This window comes from Strix uralensis, chromosome 18 (assembly GCF_047716275.1).
Source record: "Strix uralensis isolate ZFMK-TIS-50842 chromosome 18, bStrUra1, whole genome shotgun sequence".
NCBI classification, from domain to species: domain Eukaryota; kingdom Metazoa; phylum Chordata; class Aves; order Strigiformes; family Strigidae; genus Strix; species Strix uralensis.
The window spans coordinates 14,527,671-14,542,028 of record NC_133989.1 but is presented as its reverse complement, the minus strand read 5'-3'; the positions used below and the strand labels follow the sequence as shown (position 1 = coordinate 14,542,028).

At 53.9% G+C, this 14,358-nt stretch overlaps 2 protein-coding genes across 4 annotated transcripts in view; one reads left to right on the top strand and one right to left on the bottom strand.

The window, feature by feature from the left end:
* TRPC4AP (transient receptor potential cation channel subfamily C member 4 associated protein) overlaps positions 1–6,918 on the top strand; it is a 38,110-nt gene extending 31,192 nt beyond the window's left edge. Inside the window, exons 14-19 of the mRNA XM_074888152.1 lie at positions 138–228; positions 590–730; positions 2,290–2,398; positions 2,606–2,718; positions 2,986–3,192; positions 4,841–6,918. Coding sequence (XP_074744253.1) covers positions 138–228; positions 590–730; positions 2,290–2,398; positions 2,606–2,718; positions 2,986–3,192; positions 4,841–4,978 — 799 coding nt within the window. The 3' untranslated portion in view covers positions 4,979–6,918. The remainder of the gene's footprint in view (positions 1–137; positions 229–589; positions 731–2,289; positions 2,399–2,605; positions 2,719–2,985; positions 3,193–4,840) is intronic.
* Positions 6,919–8,025: 1,107 nt separating this feature from the next.
* MYH7B (myosin heavy chain 7B) overlaps positions 8,026–14,358 on the bottom strand; it is a 28,348-nt gene continuing 22,015 nt past the window's right edge. For all 3 annotated transcript variants that reach the window (XM_074888272.1, XM_074888270.1, XM_074888271.1), the window contains 15 exons: positions 13,876–14,265; positions 13,314–13,440; positions 12,750–12,868; positions 12,306–12,502; positions 11,774–12,123; positions 11,091–11,215; positions 10,702–10,817; positions 10,382–10,574; positions 10,086–10,289; positions 9,856–9,981; positions 9,529–9,699; positions 9,111–9,215; positions 8,634–8,729; positions 8,339–8,476; positions 8,026–8,155 (listed from right to left, as the gene is read on the bottom strand). In XM_074888272.1, the coding sequence (XP_074744373.1) occupies positions 8,147–8,155; positions 8,339–8,476; positions 8,634–8,729; positions 9,111–9,215; positions 9,529–9,699; positions 9,856–9,981; positions 10,086–10,289; positions 10,382–10,574; positions 10,702–10,817; positions 11,091–11,215; positions 11,774–12,123; positions 12,306–12,502; positions 12,750–12,868; positions 13,314–13,440; positions 13,876–14,265 (2,466 nt within the window). In that variant the 3' untranslated portion in view covers positions 8,026–8,146. The remainder of the gene's footprint in view (positions 8,156–8,338; positions 8,477–8,633; positions 8,730–9,110; positions 9,216–9,528; positions 9,700–9,855; positions 9,982–10,085; positions 10,290–10,381; positions 10,575–10,701; positions 10,818–11,090; positions 11,216–11,773; positions 12,124–12,305; positions 12,503–12,749; positions 12,869–13,313; positions 13,441–13,875; positions 14,266–14,358) is intronic.

Here is a 14,358-nt window from a genome sequence, read left to right as displayed (position 1 = left end):
TTATCTGCAGGATCAACAGGTCTGGCTCCAGCTTCAGATTGGAATGAAACAGATTAGGAAATTTGATTTAAATTATAGCTGTGATTAAAATACCCCCCTTGCTCCAAAATTAAAACCTCATTTCTTCTATTTCTCAGGTTTTGGCAAGCAAGGGCAGTTGAAAGTTTTCTGCGAGGCACCACCTCCTACGCAGACCAGATGTTCCTCCTAAAGAGAGGACTCCTGGAGGTAATGAAGTATATGTCAAGCTTCCTCTGTAATGTATCTCCAAAGCAATCAAGGATTTATCTGTAATTAATTCAAAAGGGGGTAAATATGTTGTGTTAGATATTCACTGGGAATAGGGCAATTTTGGAAAACTATGTGGGAATTCTGCTTGTGGCAACGAGGTGTGGGGTGGCCAGTTGTATAGCCTGCATCACTGGGAAGTTAAATTAACAGAAGACTCCTGTGAATTATTGTCTTTAGTTTTGTCATCTAAGAACTAAACCTGCAGATAAATGTTTTAAATTGTGATTAAATCAGAGTCTGTGCTGTAGTGCTGGCTCGGACTGAGCTGTGGCAATAACATGTTTTCCTCCTGTGCCAGCATATTCTCTACTGCATTGTTGATAGTGAGTGCAAATCACGAGATGTGCTTCAGAGTTACTTTGACCTTTTGGGAGAACTGATGAAATTCAATATTGATGCATTCAAGAGGTTCAACAAGTACATCAACACAGATGAAAAGGTAAATATTTGTAAAAGCTGTCCCCAGTGGGTCAAATTACATGCTTTTATAACCAAACATGGCACTAAAATTCAGATTCATTTGCTGATTTTAGTGTGATTGAGCTTGGTGCACAAGAAACACTAAGGAGTGAGCTGCCAAAGTCTATTCACAAGCGTGTATGTTGCTGCGTACACTCGTGTTTTCAGAAGTGCTCCCAGCTGTTCTGAGTCAGCGAGCACTGAGCTGTTCAGAAAACATTGCCCTGTTACATGATCAGGCAGGTCTAAGGTCAGGGCTCAAAGATGGTAGAAGGTGGTGTGGAGTCACTGAGTTTGGGGTTAAGCTGATAGTTGTGGACACTGAAACAGGCTCCAGAAAGTCTTTTACTGGAGCCTGGGGGGGAATTCTTCATGGAGATTACTTTAAAATACTCAATTTGATACTACAAAAAGACATATCTTATCTTTGATGTTATTTGAACTTACATTGTAAGAAGTCATGGCTGATGTAATTACCTATAAAACTTGGTTGCATATGTAGATCAAGAATGAGCAGCTCTATGCAAATTGGTTTCATGCTCTTGTGCAGTTTGTGCATATAACATCAGTTGTTGGGTAGGTTTTGAATTACCTCATACTCTTGCTTATGTTACTGTAGTTTTTCTCTGATTGCTGTTAGGTCTGGCAGATCTTGGAGAATAGAAGCAGAAATACATTTAAAAAAAAGATGTATTTAAACTCACACATTCTAGAGAATCTGCCTTTATACTTTGTGTGTGCTTCCTATTTATTGATCTGTAACTCTTTAAAAAGTTCTCCCTCTGTATGAATCCTTTACTGTATTCCTCCCTAGCCCTGTCTGCTTGTACAAAATAAGCATAGGAAAACAGAGCTGGAAGAACTACAGAGGCCAGCAGCCATGCTGTCTCATCTCCCTCTTTCCAGACAAGTAGTGTATGAAATCTTGGTCTCATTGAAGTGACACAGCTTCAAAAGAGATTTTAGTGGTGCCAAGACGTTGACATTTTTCTGTTCCATAGTGTTTTTAAGTACTTGCTATAGGGATCCTTTGGTCAGCCCTCAGTGCCAGTATTGGCTTGGGCTGGATGAGGCAGGCCCAGGAGTGTCTATCTCCTCTTATTCTTGTTAGAGGTAACAAAAAGATAATGACCCAGAGGATTTTGACATTCAGAACCTAACTCTTTTCTGAAGGGAAGGGGAAATTGTCCATGTCTGTGAAGCCTTATGTTGGTGAAGTACATGTCTTAGGTGCTTGTGCTCAGAATTCAAGGTGGTTTCTCCAATAACCTTCAAGAACTGTACTCTTTCGGTGTTGAAAATCTGCAGAACACTTACTGTTGCCCTACTCTCCACACCCTGTTCGTAGCTCTTCCTACTTGGGTTCACCGACCTGTTCCCCTTGTGCCAACAGAGTAATTGGTTCAGTACTCCTCTTGGCCACAGGCATTCTGAGAAGGGTATGAAGTGCTGTTCCGTCAGACCTCATCTGGGAGTGTTCATATAGGATGAATTTTTTTGTTTGTTTTTTAATGAACACTAAAAACTATTTCTCTTCAGTTCCAGATATTTTTAAATCAGATCAACAGTTCATTGGTTGACTCAAACATGCTTGTGCGCTGCATTACACTGTCCCTGGACCGATTTGAGAATCAGTCTGATGCTAAAGGTAAAGAATAAGAAATGGGAGGTGTGTGTTTAGTAGTGATAATGGTTATTTTAAGTTTGGGTTTTGAAAATTTTTTTTTTAGACAGAGGTGTGCCACCCTGCAGGTTTGTTGCTATAGTCTGAGCACTAGTTCTGACTGCCGTATTGCTTGGAACAATGTGTCTGAACTTCAAGAACCTGATGATTGTCTTTTTCCTCTTGCTGCAGTTGCAGAAGTCCTGTCAGAGTGCCGCCTGTTATCATATATGTCCCAGATGTCCATGAGAATGTCCTTTCTTTTCCGTCTCATTAATATTATTCATGTACAGACACTTACACAGGTAAAGAGCTGACAGTAACTTTGCAGTTTTCTTGCTGATACTGTGTAGTGATGAGCTGGGCTGGGAGCAGGGAGGAACTTGGCTTCTCTTGAGGAGACCCATGTCCCTTCTTCCGTGATACACGTAGGAGCACCTCTGCATGCTTACCTTGAGCATGTTTTGTAAGGACATGTGTACAACCAGTATCTTGATTGTGGTTTTCTGGTGGGTTTTTTTTTCTGGTTTGGTTTTGTTTTGTTTGACCTACTGTGTCATTTTTGCTTTTAGGAAAATGTCAGTTGTTTGAACACAAGTTTAGTTATCCTAATGCTGGCCCGAAGGAAAGAAAAGCTACCTTTTTATCTGCGCACTTTGCAACAGATGGAATATACAGAAAAATACCCAGGCTTCATCCTGAACAACTTCCACAGTCTCCTGCGATTCTGGCAACAGCATTACCTCAACAAGGATAAAGACAGCACCTGCTTAGAAAATGTATGTGAACCTTTTACCATAGCAAGAATCAGTCATAGCAATATCTGTCTACTAGTCACCTAGCAAAAATGGGCAGTGAGAGGTGGTGAGGGGAAAGAAGGGGGCAAGTTATGCCCCCCAGTATAACGTTCTGTAGTGCTTTTCACACCATTCTACCCTGTCAGGTCCCTTCCGCAGGCAGTCAGACTACCTGGTGCTGGGTAGCTGCTGGGTTTCCCTGCAAATAAGACCTTAGGTGAGACTTGCTGGTGCTGCTGGGTTTGGGAGGCAGGGCTGGCGAGATGGCCAGCCCTGCACAGGGGTGTGGAGGCAGGACAGAATCTGGCTTCCAGACTAGATAGCACCTTAACCAGACTGTCCACTCTCTTCCTGGCATGGCAAACAGTGCAGGAAGAGTATCTGGTGTAGCTGCTGGAAGGCAGCTGCCCTGTGGAAGCAGCCTGCAAGTTTCCACTCCAGAGCTGGTCTGTCTTGGCCCTGAGAAGAGGAAGAAATGACCTGTGATGAGGACACTTCCCTGTATATGCCCTAGAAGGCTGAAGTGAGGTTGTGCAGGTTTCTTCCTTGACTTTTCAGTGATTGGGCGGCAGCTTTAACAGATTTTTAATGTGTTCATGGAAAAGTGCTTTGCTGTGGTGTGCGTGTCCAGTGCAGCTCACAGCCCCGTGGCTGTGGTACGGGTGCAGTGCAGGCCGTCTGCTATAGACGAGCTGCCTGAAGAGGAGCAGCATTAATGCTTCAAAGTAGTTAAAATAAGGAGCTTTGGTTCCCCAGAAAGGAGGAGTGTGATGGGTGGAGTCTGCATGGGAGAGAAGAGCTGCATGAACGGTGCAGACCTGCAACACTTCTCACGGCCTCACTTAGTGCAGGATGTGTCCTGCTTGGGCCCGTGCTGGGCTGAGCCAGAGCTGGGGCTGGGCAGGGTGGTGCGGGGCCTGCAGCACCCGGGCGCTGTGTCGCAGAGTTTGTGCCATGGCTTGAGGTGTCCCCAGCACGCTGGGCTGTGGAGGGGAGGTGCTGCCGAGACCAAAGCTCTCAGCCATTGCTGCGTTTCAGGGTCACATCCTGCTGTGCACACACGCTGCGGTACTGGTTCTGTCACGGGCCACTGGTGGGGTGGAAATAGTTGTCCAGTGTGTTAAGGCTTTGGGTAATGCCTGATGTGGTGTAGGGCTGCTGGAGAGGCCTTTTGGCCTTGAGAATGATGCAGGAGGGATGCGAGTCTTTGTGTCTGCCCTAGGAGTGAGAGCTGCTGCTGGCATTGGCTTGATCTGCAGCGCCGCAGTGTCCCAGTTTGGTTTTGGAGTGGACAGCGAAGACGTTTGGGCTTGTGTGTGTGCGGTGCTACAGGCAGCCCTGCCTGCTGGCCCGGGCGGGTGTGCTGGGGCGGTGCTCGCCCCGTGCTGCTCTCCCGTGGGTGCTGGGGGTGCTGCCTGTGGCCGCACAGCGGGAGGCTGGTTCTAGAAGGTGCAGTTGGTTCAGCATCCACACCCCGGGGAGGACGGGCTGGACAGTGAAACCGGGGTTAAACTGTGTGGCTGGGGAAGTCAGGCTTTCAGTTCTCCACTGCAAGACACTGGGATGTGTCTTCTGCTGCCTGTTGGTGCCTGTGGACCGCACTAACCAGCCTCTGCATCTCTTCCCACAGAGCTCATGTATTAGTTTTACCTACTGGAAAGAGACTGTATCTATACTGCTCAGTCCAGACCGGACGTCCCCCTGTGCCATAGTTAGCTACATCGACGAGGCATATATGGACATTGACAGAGACTTTTCTGAGGAGTAATTCTTCGCTCTGGCTTCCGATGGACAGCGCTTGGAGGGTACCTCGCAGCCCGTGGATTTTCAGGGATACGCTGTGTAGTGTGTGTGTGCGTGTGCGGCTTGGAACCGTGGAGCGTTACTGCATTGTCAAAACCCCAGCCCCCTCCCGGTCCCCATCTCTGATCTCTAACGGATGAGACTTTGAAAGCTCTCTGGGCAACACATTCAGGGATGCATCTTCCACTTGTTCTGGGATAAAAATAATCACCTGCAAAAAACAGCCTCTTTTTTTTTTTTTTCTTCCTTTTCTCTCTCCCAGTCCAGTGTGGCTGGTCAGAGATTTTTTTGCTGACAGATGAGGATACTCTGTATGTGCCAATTTAGTTGTGGCGCTCTCTCATGGCTACCAGAATTAGCAAGTCAAAAAGCACAGAAATTGCCCTCCAAATGTGAGGTCCAAGGAGCCAGTCTGACTGGGACCCCGACACACCAGCCACATGCAGAGCCACCACGATGACTCCCTTCAGGTGTAACTCTTCTGTTGGGGTTTGGAATCAGGGGTTTAGGGTTGGTTAGAGTGTGAGTGTGTGTGTGTGCGTGTGTGTGCTTTTAATTCCTGAGAGCCCTAGCTCCAGTCACCTCTTTACCATCTACTTTTGGATCATTTGGTACTAAATCTGTCTGTGCGTTAGGAGAGAACCTCTGTTCCTGCTGTCTTTCCTGCAGATCCTTCCCATCTGAAGGCGTTTTACAATGCTGCGGAGAACAGAGACATTTCAGCAGTGGTGGAATTGCAACAGGGGTTGGCTTTTTCACGGAGCACTAGCATTAAAATGTACTAATTTTTTAAACTTGCGGCTTGTCCCTTCTTGGGTAACTAATCTGGTTTTAAAATCCTTTTCAGGACCACTGCTCTTCATGCTAACCTGCTATGCCTGGAAGTCTTATGTCAGTCTCTGCTTTCAGTCCTTAATATCAACACACACATTAATCTTGAAGTGCAATATTTACTGGAGATGTCATTTTTTTTTCCTGGATCTATTTTAATCAGAATGTGTTAAATGCTGGGAATAAACACTCCTGGTTGAAAGTAACTTTGTAGAATATGTTGGGAAAGGGGGAATTGGGTTTTGGCAGCCCTGACTGCCAGACCTGCACAGGCCCTTCCTGCTCACCCATGTTAGTTGTGTTGCTCGAAAACAGTCAGATTCCCAGGAATGAAATACAGTCTGAAGTCCTGAGCCACTGCATTTAAATCAAAAAATACACGCCTTGCAGCTCCAGCTAAAAGAAACTAGTTTTCTTTGAAACATGCATCTGAATTTTTTAAAAATTTTCTTAACTTATTTGATGAGATGACTTGACTTCAGCTCTGTCCAGGCTCTGGAAAGGGACCGGTTGGCAAGGATGTCCCAGAGCTGTAGCGTTTTGTCTCTGATCATTGCTGGCGGAATGAAACCCGCTCTGAGGCTCCCTGTGCCGGGCCTGGGCGAGTGAACAAGGCTTCCAGCCCCAGGGGCAGGACTTGCTCTCTGACAGTCGCCCCTCTCTTGCTTATCTCAGACTTTGCTGTCCCGCTACAGACCTGCAGTCAGTACTTTGCTTGCGGGGTGGTCAGAGCTGCTGAGCTTGGGTATAAACCTGGAGCCTTGCAGGAGCTCCTGGGGCTCCTTGTGTCCCTCCCTGGGGGGCTGAATCCCCTGGGCAGGCTCTGCCCGGCTCCAGGGAGGTGACCCCGGTTGCACCCCTTGTGTCAGGGAGCTCCTCGCTACGGCAGCTGCAACTCTGTTCTTCAGGTCACCCCCACCCTGCACCCTCCCTCCCCTGAGCTAATTTCTTTCTCATCTGTACTTTTTTGTTCTTGGGTATTTGTGTTTTTGGTGTATCTTTGCTTCTTCTTAACTGTAATAGATGTACACTTAAAATAAATGCTTCAAATTAAAAGGCTTTTAAGTTAAGGGATGCCTTTTCCCTAGTCTAGTTAATTGGTGCATCCAGTGATTGCTGCTCTAAACCTGCAGAGTCTCATTACCTCTCTGTATTTATGTCACCGTTAGTGGCCAGGCTGCCTCTGTCCTTGGCTCTGGGCCCGCCCGAGGCTGAGCGGGAGGCACGCCAGCTGCCTTCTGGCTCGTGGGTCTCCTCCCCAGCGTGGGAGCATGGTAACTTTTGGGTCCCCGCCTGCTTGAGGCAGCTTGGCTTTGCTGTGGCCGTGGGGCTGACGCAGGAGGCCGAGCTGGCTGCAGAGAAGGGCACGGAAAGGAAACCCATGGCCGCCCCTCCACCGAGGGAGGGTGCTGGGCTCTGGGGAAGGGCTCTGCCTACAGCGGCAGGAGCCTGGAGTGAGGGTCACGGGCACGTTTTAACTGGGGGCCACCTTCCTGTGGGCTCATCTGTCCATGCCAGATGCCTCACCAATCATTTCGAGAGGGACCAGGCAGCTCTGTCCTTCATCTTTGTTTTGTCTTATTTATGGAGAGCACGGGGAGGAGGTGTCCTGCGTGGTGCCAGGAGAGCTCGCTGTCTTCGGCGGAGGCTGCAGCAGGCTGCACGCTGGGACAGGGGTGGAGGGGGGACCCCTGTCACTAACAAATACTTCTGGAAGTCTGCACTATCCCCAGGGGTTGCTGACGTTCGTGCTGCCCAGATTAATGCCAATTTACTAACTGCAAATAAACATATTAAATGGAAACTATTAAAGAAATCTATTTTAAAGAAATGAGTGATGTCTTTCTTTGCAGTCCCTTTGCCAAAGCCATAACAACCCTCCCTCTGCCCTGCAGGACTGGAGGGGGGTTTATGTTCTCCCCAAGAGTAATGGTTTCCATGAAGTCTCTTCTGCCCTCCCCCCTCAGCTGAGGGGGCTGAAGTGTTGTGACAAAAGGGCTTCCCAAAATGTGCCTAAAGCCTGGAGAAGCCAGGGCCCGAGAGCGGGGCGGGGGGGCTGTGCCCCTCTCCTGCCTCTGCCTGGCTGTGAAAGATGCCCCCAAAGACCCCAGCTTGTCCCCCACCTCTCCTGCGGCAGAGGCCAAGGCCCCGGTTACCCTGTGACAGACACAACAGAGCAAGTCCTGGCAGAGCTACGTTTATTCACACGGTGCAAAGCTGGCCGTGGCTGTTGCAGCCATTTCCCTCCAACCTACAGCAGCAGGCAGCTGGCGAGCGGGCAGGGCAGGCAGCCGGGCTCCCACTACTCATGCTGGCAAAAAAACCCAGAAGGGCTTTGGTGAGAGCCTGGCCTGGAGGCAGGAGCCCTCTGCCACCCCTCAGGTCCTGGCACCGGTGGCAGGTGACACCATGGCCACCGTGGCGCTGGGCAGGATGAGGCCCCAGGGGTGGCAGGAGTCCTGCGCTGTCCCTCCCCGCAGCGGGGTGGCCTTACCTTGGAGGTGATGACCTCCCTGGTGCGGGCGCGCAGCTTGTTGACCTGCGTCTCGGCGATGTCGGCACGCTCCTCGGCGTCGTCCAGCTCGTGCTGCACCTTGCGGTACTTCACCAGGTTGGAGTTGGCCTGCTGCTCCTGGATGGGGAGAGGTGGGTGTGTGGAGCTCAGCCGGGACACCAGCCTACGAGCTCCCCACACCGACTTCGTGGCCCCTTTCCCTTGCAGCCCTCCCAGGGAAGGCCAGCACTGCCTTCAGCCCAGGGGTAGAGCGGCAGCGGGGACAGGCACTTACCGCCTCCTCAAACTGCCGTTTGTAGCTCTTGACCTTGCTCTGCAGCTTGTCGATCAGGTCCTGCATCCGTGTCAGGTTCTTCCGATCTTCCTCAGCCTGTAAGTGCCCTGGCCTCATTAGCAGGACCCCCAGCAGACCCCCCCAGCTCAGGCTCTGGCTGCCCAGGAGTCCCAGTGGTGCCAGGGCCCTTCATGGACAGAGAGCACCGACCCCCCCCCGCCACTGCCCCAGCCGCCAGCCCCGTGCCCCCTGGTCCTCCAGCACCAGCTTAGGACCTGCCAGCAAAGGGGCAGGACAGGGACACGGAGGGGGTGGTGGATGTTGGGACAGGGAGAAGCCTGTCCTGCCCTTATTGGTCCCAGTGCAGCACCCAGAACAATCCAGGGCTGTGCTGGGCTGGAGCGGGGTGTTGGATTGCACAAGGATCTGAGCACAGGGAGAGTTGGGCCAAGTCCTGCTGGGCTGGAGCTGCCATACCTGGTAGCTCAGCTCCTTGATCCTCCGCTCATACTTGCGAATGCCCTTCTGGGCTTCAGCCATCTTCTTCTGCTCCACATCCAGCTCTCCCTCCAGCTCCCGCACCTGTGGGTGGATAGGGGTCAGCTCAGCACTCTGCTCCCTAGGGCCAGCACCAGCCCCAGCTGAAGCCAAATCTCTTTCCCCAGATCAGAGCAGCCACAGCCAAGCCTAAGCCACCCCAAGCAAAGGCCTGGAGCCAGCCCCAGGCCTGCAGGTCCTCAGTGATGCCCCTCCCTGCCCCAGCCCCGCTGTGGTACAGCCTGGCCCCAGAGCAATGGGACAGTGCCAGGGCCCTGCCTGGTGCCACAGGGGCTGGGGCAGTGCCAGGAGCCCTCGCCTAGGTGGCACAGCCAGGGATCTGCCCCTGCCACCTCACCCTGGCCTCTAGCTTCTGGATCTGCTTCTTGCCCCCTTTGAGAGCAATCTGTTCCGCTTCGTCCAGGCGCATCTGCAGGTCCTTGATAGTCTGCTCCATGTTCTTCTTCATCCGCTCCAGGTGCGCGCTCGTGTCCTGCTCCTTCTTCAGCTCCTCTGCCATCATGGCAGCCTGCAAGGCCCAGAGCACAAAGCACATCACCACACGACCAGGCACCCCTGCCAGACACAGGGCTCAATGGAGAAGCTCTGAGACCAGCCCCTCTCCTCTCACCCACCAGCCCCACAGGGTGCTGGGCACACAGCACCATCCCCACCATGCTCTTACATCCGTGATAGCCTTCTTCGCCTTCTCCTCAGCATTGCGGCACTCCTGCACTGCGTCCTCCACCTCGCTGCTCAGCTGTGAGATGTCGGCCTCTAGCTTCTTCTTTTGGTTGATCAGGCCCGTGTTCTGCAGACAGAGCAGGGCAGTGCCACAGGGACCGGCCATTCACTGCCAGACAGGCTCCTGCTGCTCCAGGGCCAGCAGAGACCCGGGCTCCAGCGGTCCCTCACCTGGGAGTGGAGCAGGTTGACCCTCTCAGTGGCCTCCAGCAGCTCCTGCTCTGCCAGCTTCCTGCTCCTCTCTGCCTGCTCCAGTGCTGCCCGCAGCTCCTCCACCTCTGCCAGCAGCAGGTTGTTGCGGCGCTCCAGGGCAGCTGCCTGCTCCTTCAGGTCGTCGTTGTGGCGTTGAGTGTCATCCAACTCGATTTGCAGGTCCTGCCGGGCAGCGTGGGGTCAGTGGGGACAGGAGGGAGCTGGGGCTGGCAGCAGGGACAGCACCGAGCCCATCCCGCCCGTGGCCATCCAACCTTCATCTGGGCCTGGAGCTGGCGAACCAGTTTCTGGAACTCAGCGGCCTGGCGGTTGGCGTGGCTCAGCTGGATCTCCATCTCATTCAGGTCTCCTTCCATCTTCTTCCTCAGTCGGACGGCCTCATTCTTGGCTCGGGCCTCCGCATCCAGCGTGGCCTGCATGGAGTCCATGGCACGCTGGTGGTTGCGCCTGCGGGAGGGATGATGCATCAGCTCCATCCACCCAGGGACACCCACTCTGGAGCAGCTCTGTCAGGGCCATAGTACCAGCTCTGACCCTGCCATGATGGCCCAGCCTGTCCCCTCGCCACACACACCTCAGGTTCTCAAACTCCTCGTCCTTCTCTGCTAACTTCCTGTCCACATCAGCCTTGATCTGGTTCAGCTCCAGCTGGATGCGCAGTGTCTTGCTCTCCTCGTGCTCCAGGGCCCCCTAGAGACAGAGGCAGCCATGAGAAGGTGGCCCCTGGGGGCACCTCCCCAGCCACCCACCCCAGCCTGGCTTTGCCCCCCAGTCCAGAGCTGTGGGGAGCACGGCAGGTGGAGCCCCCCCAGTGCTTTGCTGTGGTTGCACAACCCCCATGGGTGGGGTGACCAGGGGCTGCAGCCTGGCTCAGGACTGTCATCCTGCCAGTATGCTGTCAACCGGAACTGCAGAATGGTCCAGTGGCTCTTGAAGGCACATACAAGCATCAGTGGGACCCACCTCAGCCTCCTCCAGAGCTGCCTGGATATCGCTCTTCTCACTCTCCAGGGCTTTCTTCAGCTTCTCCAGCTCATGGATGGTTTTGCCACTCAGACTGATCTGGTCAGTCAGGTCAGCAATTTCCTCTGGCAGGGACAGAAGAGCGTTTGGTCAGGAACAAGTTTGTGGGGCCAGCCCCGCGCAGGTGACTTCCCCATCCCCCTGCCCAGGCTTGGCTGTTGTCCCCCCAGCCCCTTGGAGAGCAGCTGAGGTTGTGCCTGAGGACATTTCTGAGCCCTGCTGCACTCCTGTGCAGTCTGGGTGGAGGAGAGGGCTTGGAAGAGGCATTAGAGACCCATGGACACCTGCTTGTCCAAAAGCAACACCCCAGGCCAGTGTCATACCACAGCCATGGCACTCTTGGCACCAAAACATGCACCATTTGCAACCAAGAGACAAGTGACACTGCCTGTCTGCCCAGAGTGCCCTCAGCAAGAGGGCAGGACACACGCTGGCTTCCTGCCTGGGCTGCTGCATCCCTCCAAGAAGGAAAAGGACCAGGCTTGGCCAAGCAGCAAGGTCTGCTCCCTGTCTACAAGGGACCCCCATCCCACCACATGGCTGAGGACAGGGGAGCCACACACTGCCCACAAGAGCAGGGCCCTGGGCAGAGAATCAAGGGGAGAGCCTGAGCCCAGTCCTACCCTGCAGGTTCTTGTTCTCCCTCTTGAGGGTCTCCAGGTTGTCCAGGGACTCCTCGTAGGCATTCTTGAGCTTGAAGAGCTCTGTGCTCAGGCTTCGCGACTCCTTCTGTGATGCCTCCAGCTCTGCCTGGGTCTCCTCATACTTCTGCTTCCACTCAGCTAGGATCCTGTCAAAGTTGCGCTGCTTCTTGTCCAGGGCAGCACAGGCCGAGTTGGCGCGCTCCAGGTCCACCGAGAGGTCCTCGATCTCTGTCTGCAGCCGGTGCTTGGTCTTTTCCAGCGAGGAGCACTTGGCATGGGCAGCTTCCACTGCCTCCTCTGCCTCCTGCAGCCGGATGGCCAGCTTCTTCCTGCGGATGTCAGCAAGGGGTGAGTGCTCCCAGCCCAAGTGTCATCCCATCCCGCTGCTCTAAGGAGGGGAGGCCACAGCCTGCCCAAACGCCCTCAAGTCCAGGCAGCGGGGTGCAGTCTCACCCTGGGGTCTGGGAAAGCCTCATCCTTGAACAGAAACCTGCCACCTGCAAGGACTCACTTGGCTTCCTCCAGCTCCTCTGTCCTCTGGATGGCATCCGTCTCGTACTTGGTTCTCCACTGGGCCACTTCCGCATTGGCCTTGGACAAGTTCCTCTGGAGCTCACTCTTGGCCTCCACCTCCTCCTCATACTGCTCCCGCAGCAGGTCACAGTCGTGCCGGGAGGCTTGCAGGGCATGGGCCAGGGCATTCTTGCTCTGAGGAGGGGAGAGCTCATGAAAGGAGCAGCTGGGCCCAGGCTCCAGGACACGAGCCATGGTGCCAGGACTGGGGGCAGCAGGAGGGAACTGCCCTCGAGGCTCCTGTGTGCATGGTATGTCCCACCTCCCCAGTCCAAGAATCCGGGCCACTGCCACAGTGGGACACTGTGATCCCTGAGACAGGGACCAGGCATTCTCTGAGATCTGTATCACTCAGAGATCAACCATGCCCCAGAAGGCTCACCTTGGTCTCTTCCTCCAGCTGCCTCTTGAGTTCCTCGATGTTCTGTGTGAATGAGGTCTTGCCACGGCTCAGCTGATTGATGAAGGACTCCTTCTCTTCCAGCAGCCGACTAAGCTCCCCTGGGTTCAAACAGAGCCAAAACAGCTACTTTGGGGCCTAAAGGCTGCAATCTGCATTAGCCTGCACCCCCCGGAGCCTTCAGCTGCACGGAGCCCTCCAGCAGTCCCAGCTATATCCCCACCCAGGCAAGCTGGGGCCCATGGGCAGAGGTCCACAGCAGCAGCCAAAGGCACCCCTCCTTCCCATGCCTGAGAGCACAGCGCATCCCCTGCACCACTAGCATCACCACAGAGGTCTATACGGCACCTCTGCGAGGCCTGAGTGGAGGCATAACACAGACATCCCACTGCCCTCCACTCCAGATGGAGCTCCTGCTATTTTTGTTTGTCCGTGGGAGAAGGAGGACAGTCTGCCAGGCTGAACCACAGCTCCCCCACTCACATGCCCCAGTGAAAGACCAGTCCCAGGGCAGCCACGTGTCCCCTGGCTGCTGCCCCCACCTACCGTTCTCGGTCTGCAGCCTGCCCCGCTGCGTGCTCACATCGTTCAGCTGTCGCTGCAGCTCGTCCACTTTGGACTTGGCCTCACTCAGCTGGTCCTCATAGGTGCGGCACAGCTTCTCGGCAGTGGCCTGCAGGCACCAAGCAAAGCCTGTATGAGAGCCAGCTCTGCCCAGAGAGCACTATTACCCCAGGAGGGGCTCAGCCACTGCATCACCCTGCGACCTCAGTGCCCTGCTCAGCTGATCCCCTGTGCACACAAGGCAGAGAGCAGGAGTCTGCCAGAGCTCTCATGTCTCCGCTAAGCTAACAGTGGCTCTCTGTAGTCATTCTCCCAGGAAATGTCTTCCCAGATCCTCCAGACTTGACTAGGACAAGCAAAGCCTCCTGCAAGCACAGCCACAGTGACATAGGGACAAGCTGTACCTAGTGAAGACGGATTTTGCCGTGGCAAAGAGCTACCTAGGACAACATCCCCTGGATATGGCTGTGCTGAACACACTGCAACCAGTTGCACTGATGCTCACAGAAGAGGTGAACCTGCCCCATACAGACCCCGTACCTACCTTGTTCTTGGTGAGATACTCAATGTTGGATGATAGGTCATCCACCTCCATCTTCATCTCGCTCTTCTCCTTCTCCAGCTTCTGCTTGACGCGCTGCAGGTTGTCAATCTGCTCGCTCAGCTCCGCCACACTGTCCGCGTGCTTCTTCCGCAGGGCAGCCGCTGTGGACTCATGCTGCAGGGTTGCCTCTTCCAGGTCCCGCCGCAGCTTCAGGAACTCTGCTTCCCGCTTCTTGTTCATCTCCAGCTGCAAGGCTGTTGCCCCACCGGCCTCCTCCAGCCGCTCGCTCAGCTCCTCCAGCTCCCGCGACACTTCTGCCCGCTGCTTCTCCACCTTGGCCCTGGCAGCACGCTCAGCCTCCAGCTCCTCCTCCAGCTCCTCAATGCGGGCCTGGCAGAGACAGAATAACCTGGTGAAGCTCCAGCATCTTTGCTCCCCATAATGGAGCAAAGTGTCTCCTCTGATGCTGGGGAGCAACAGGCC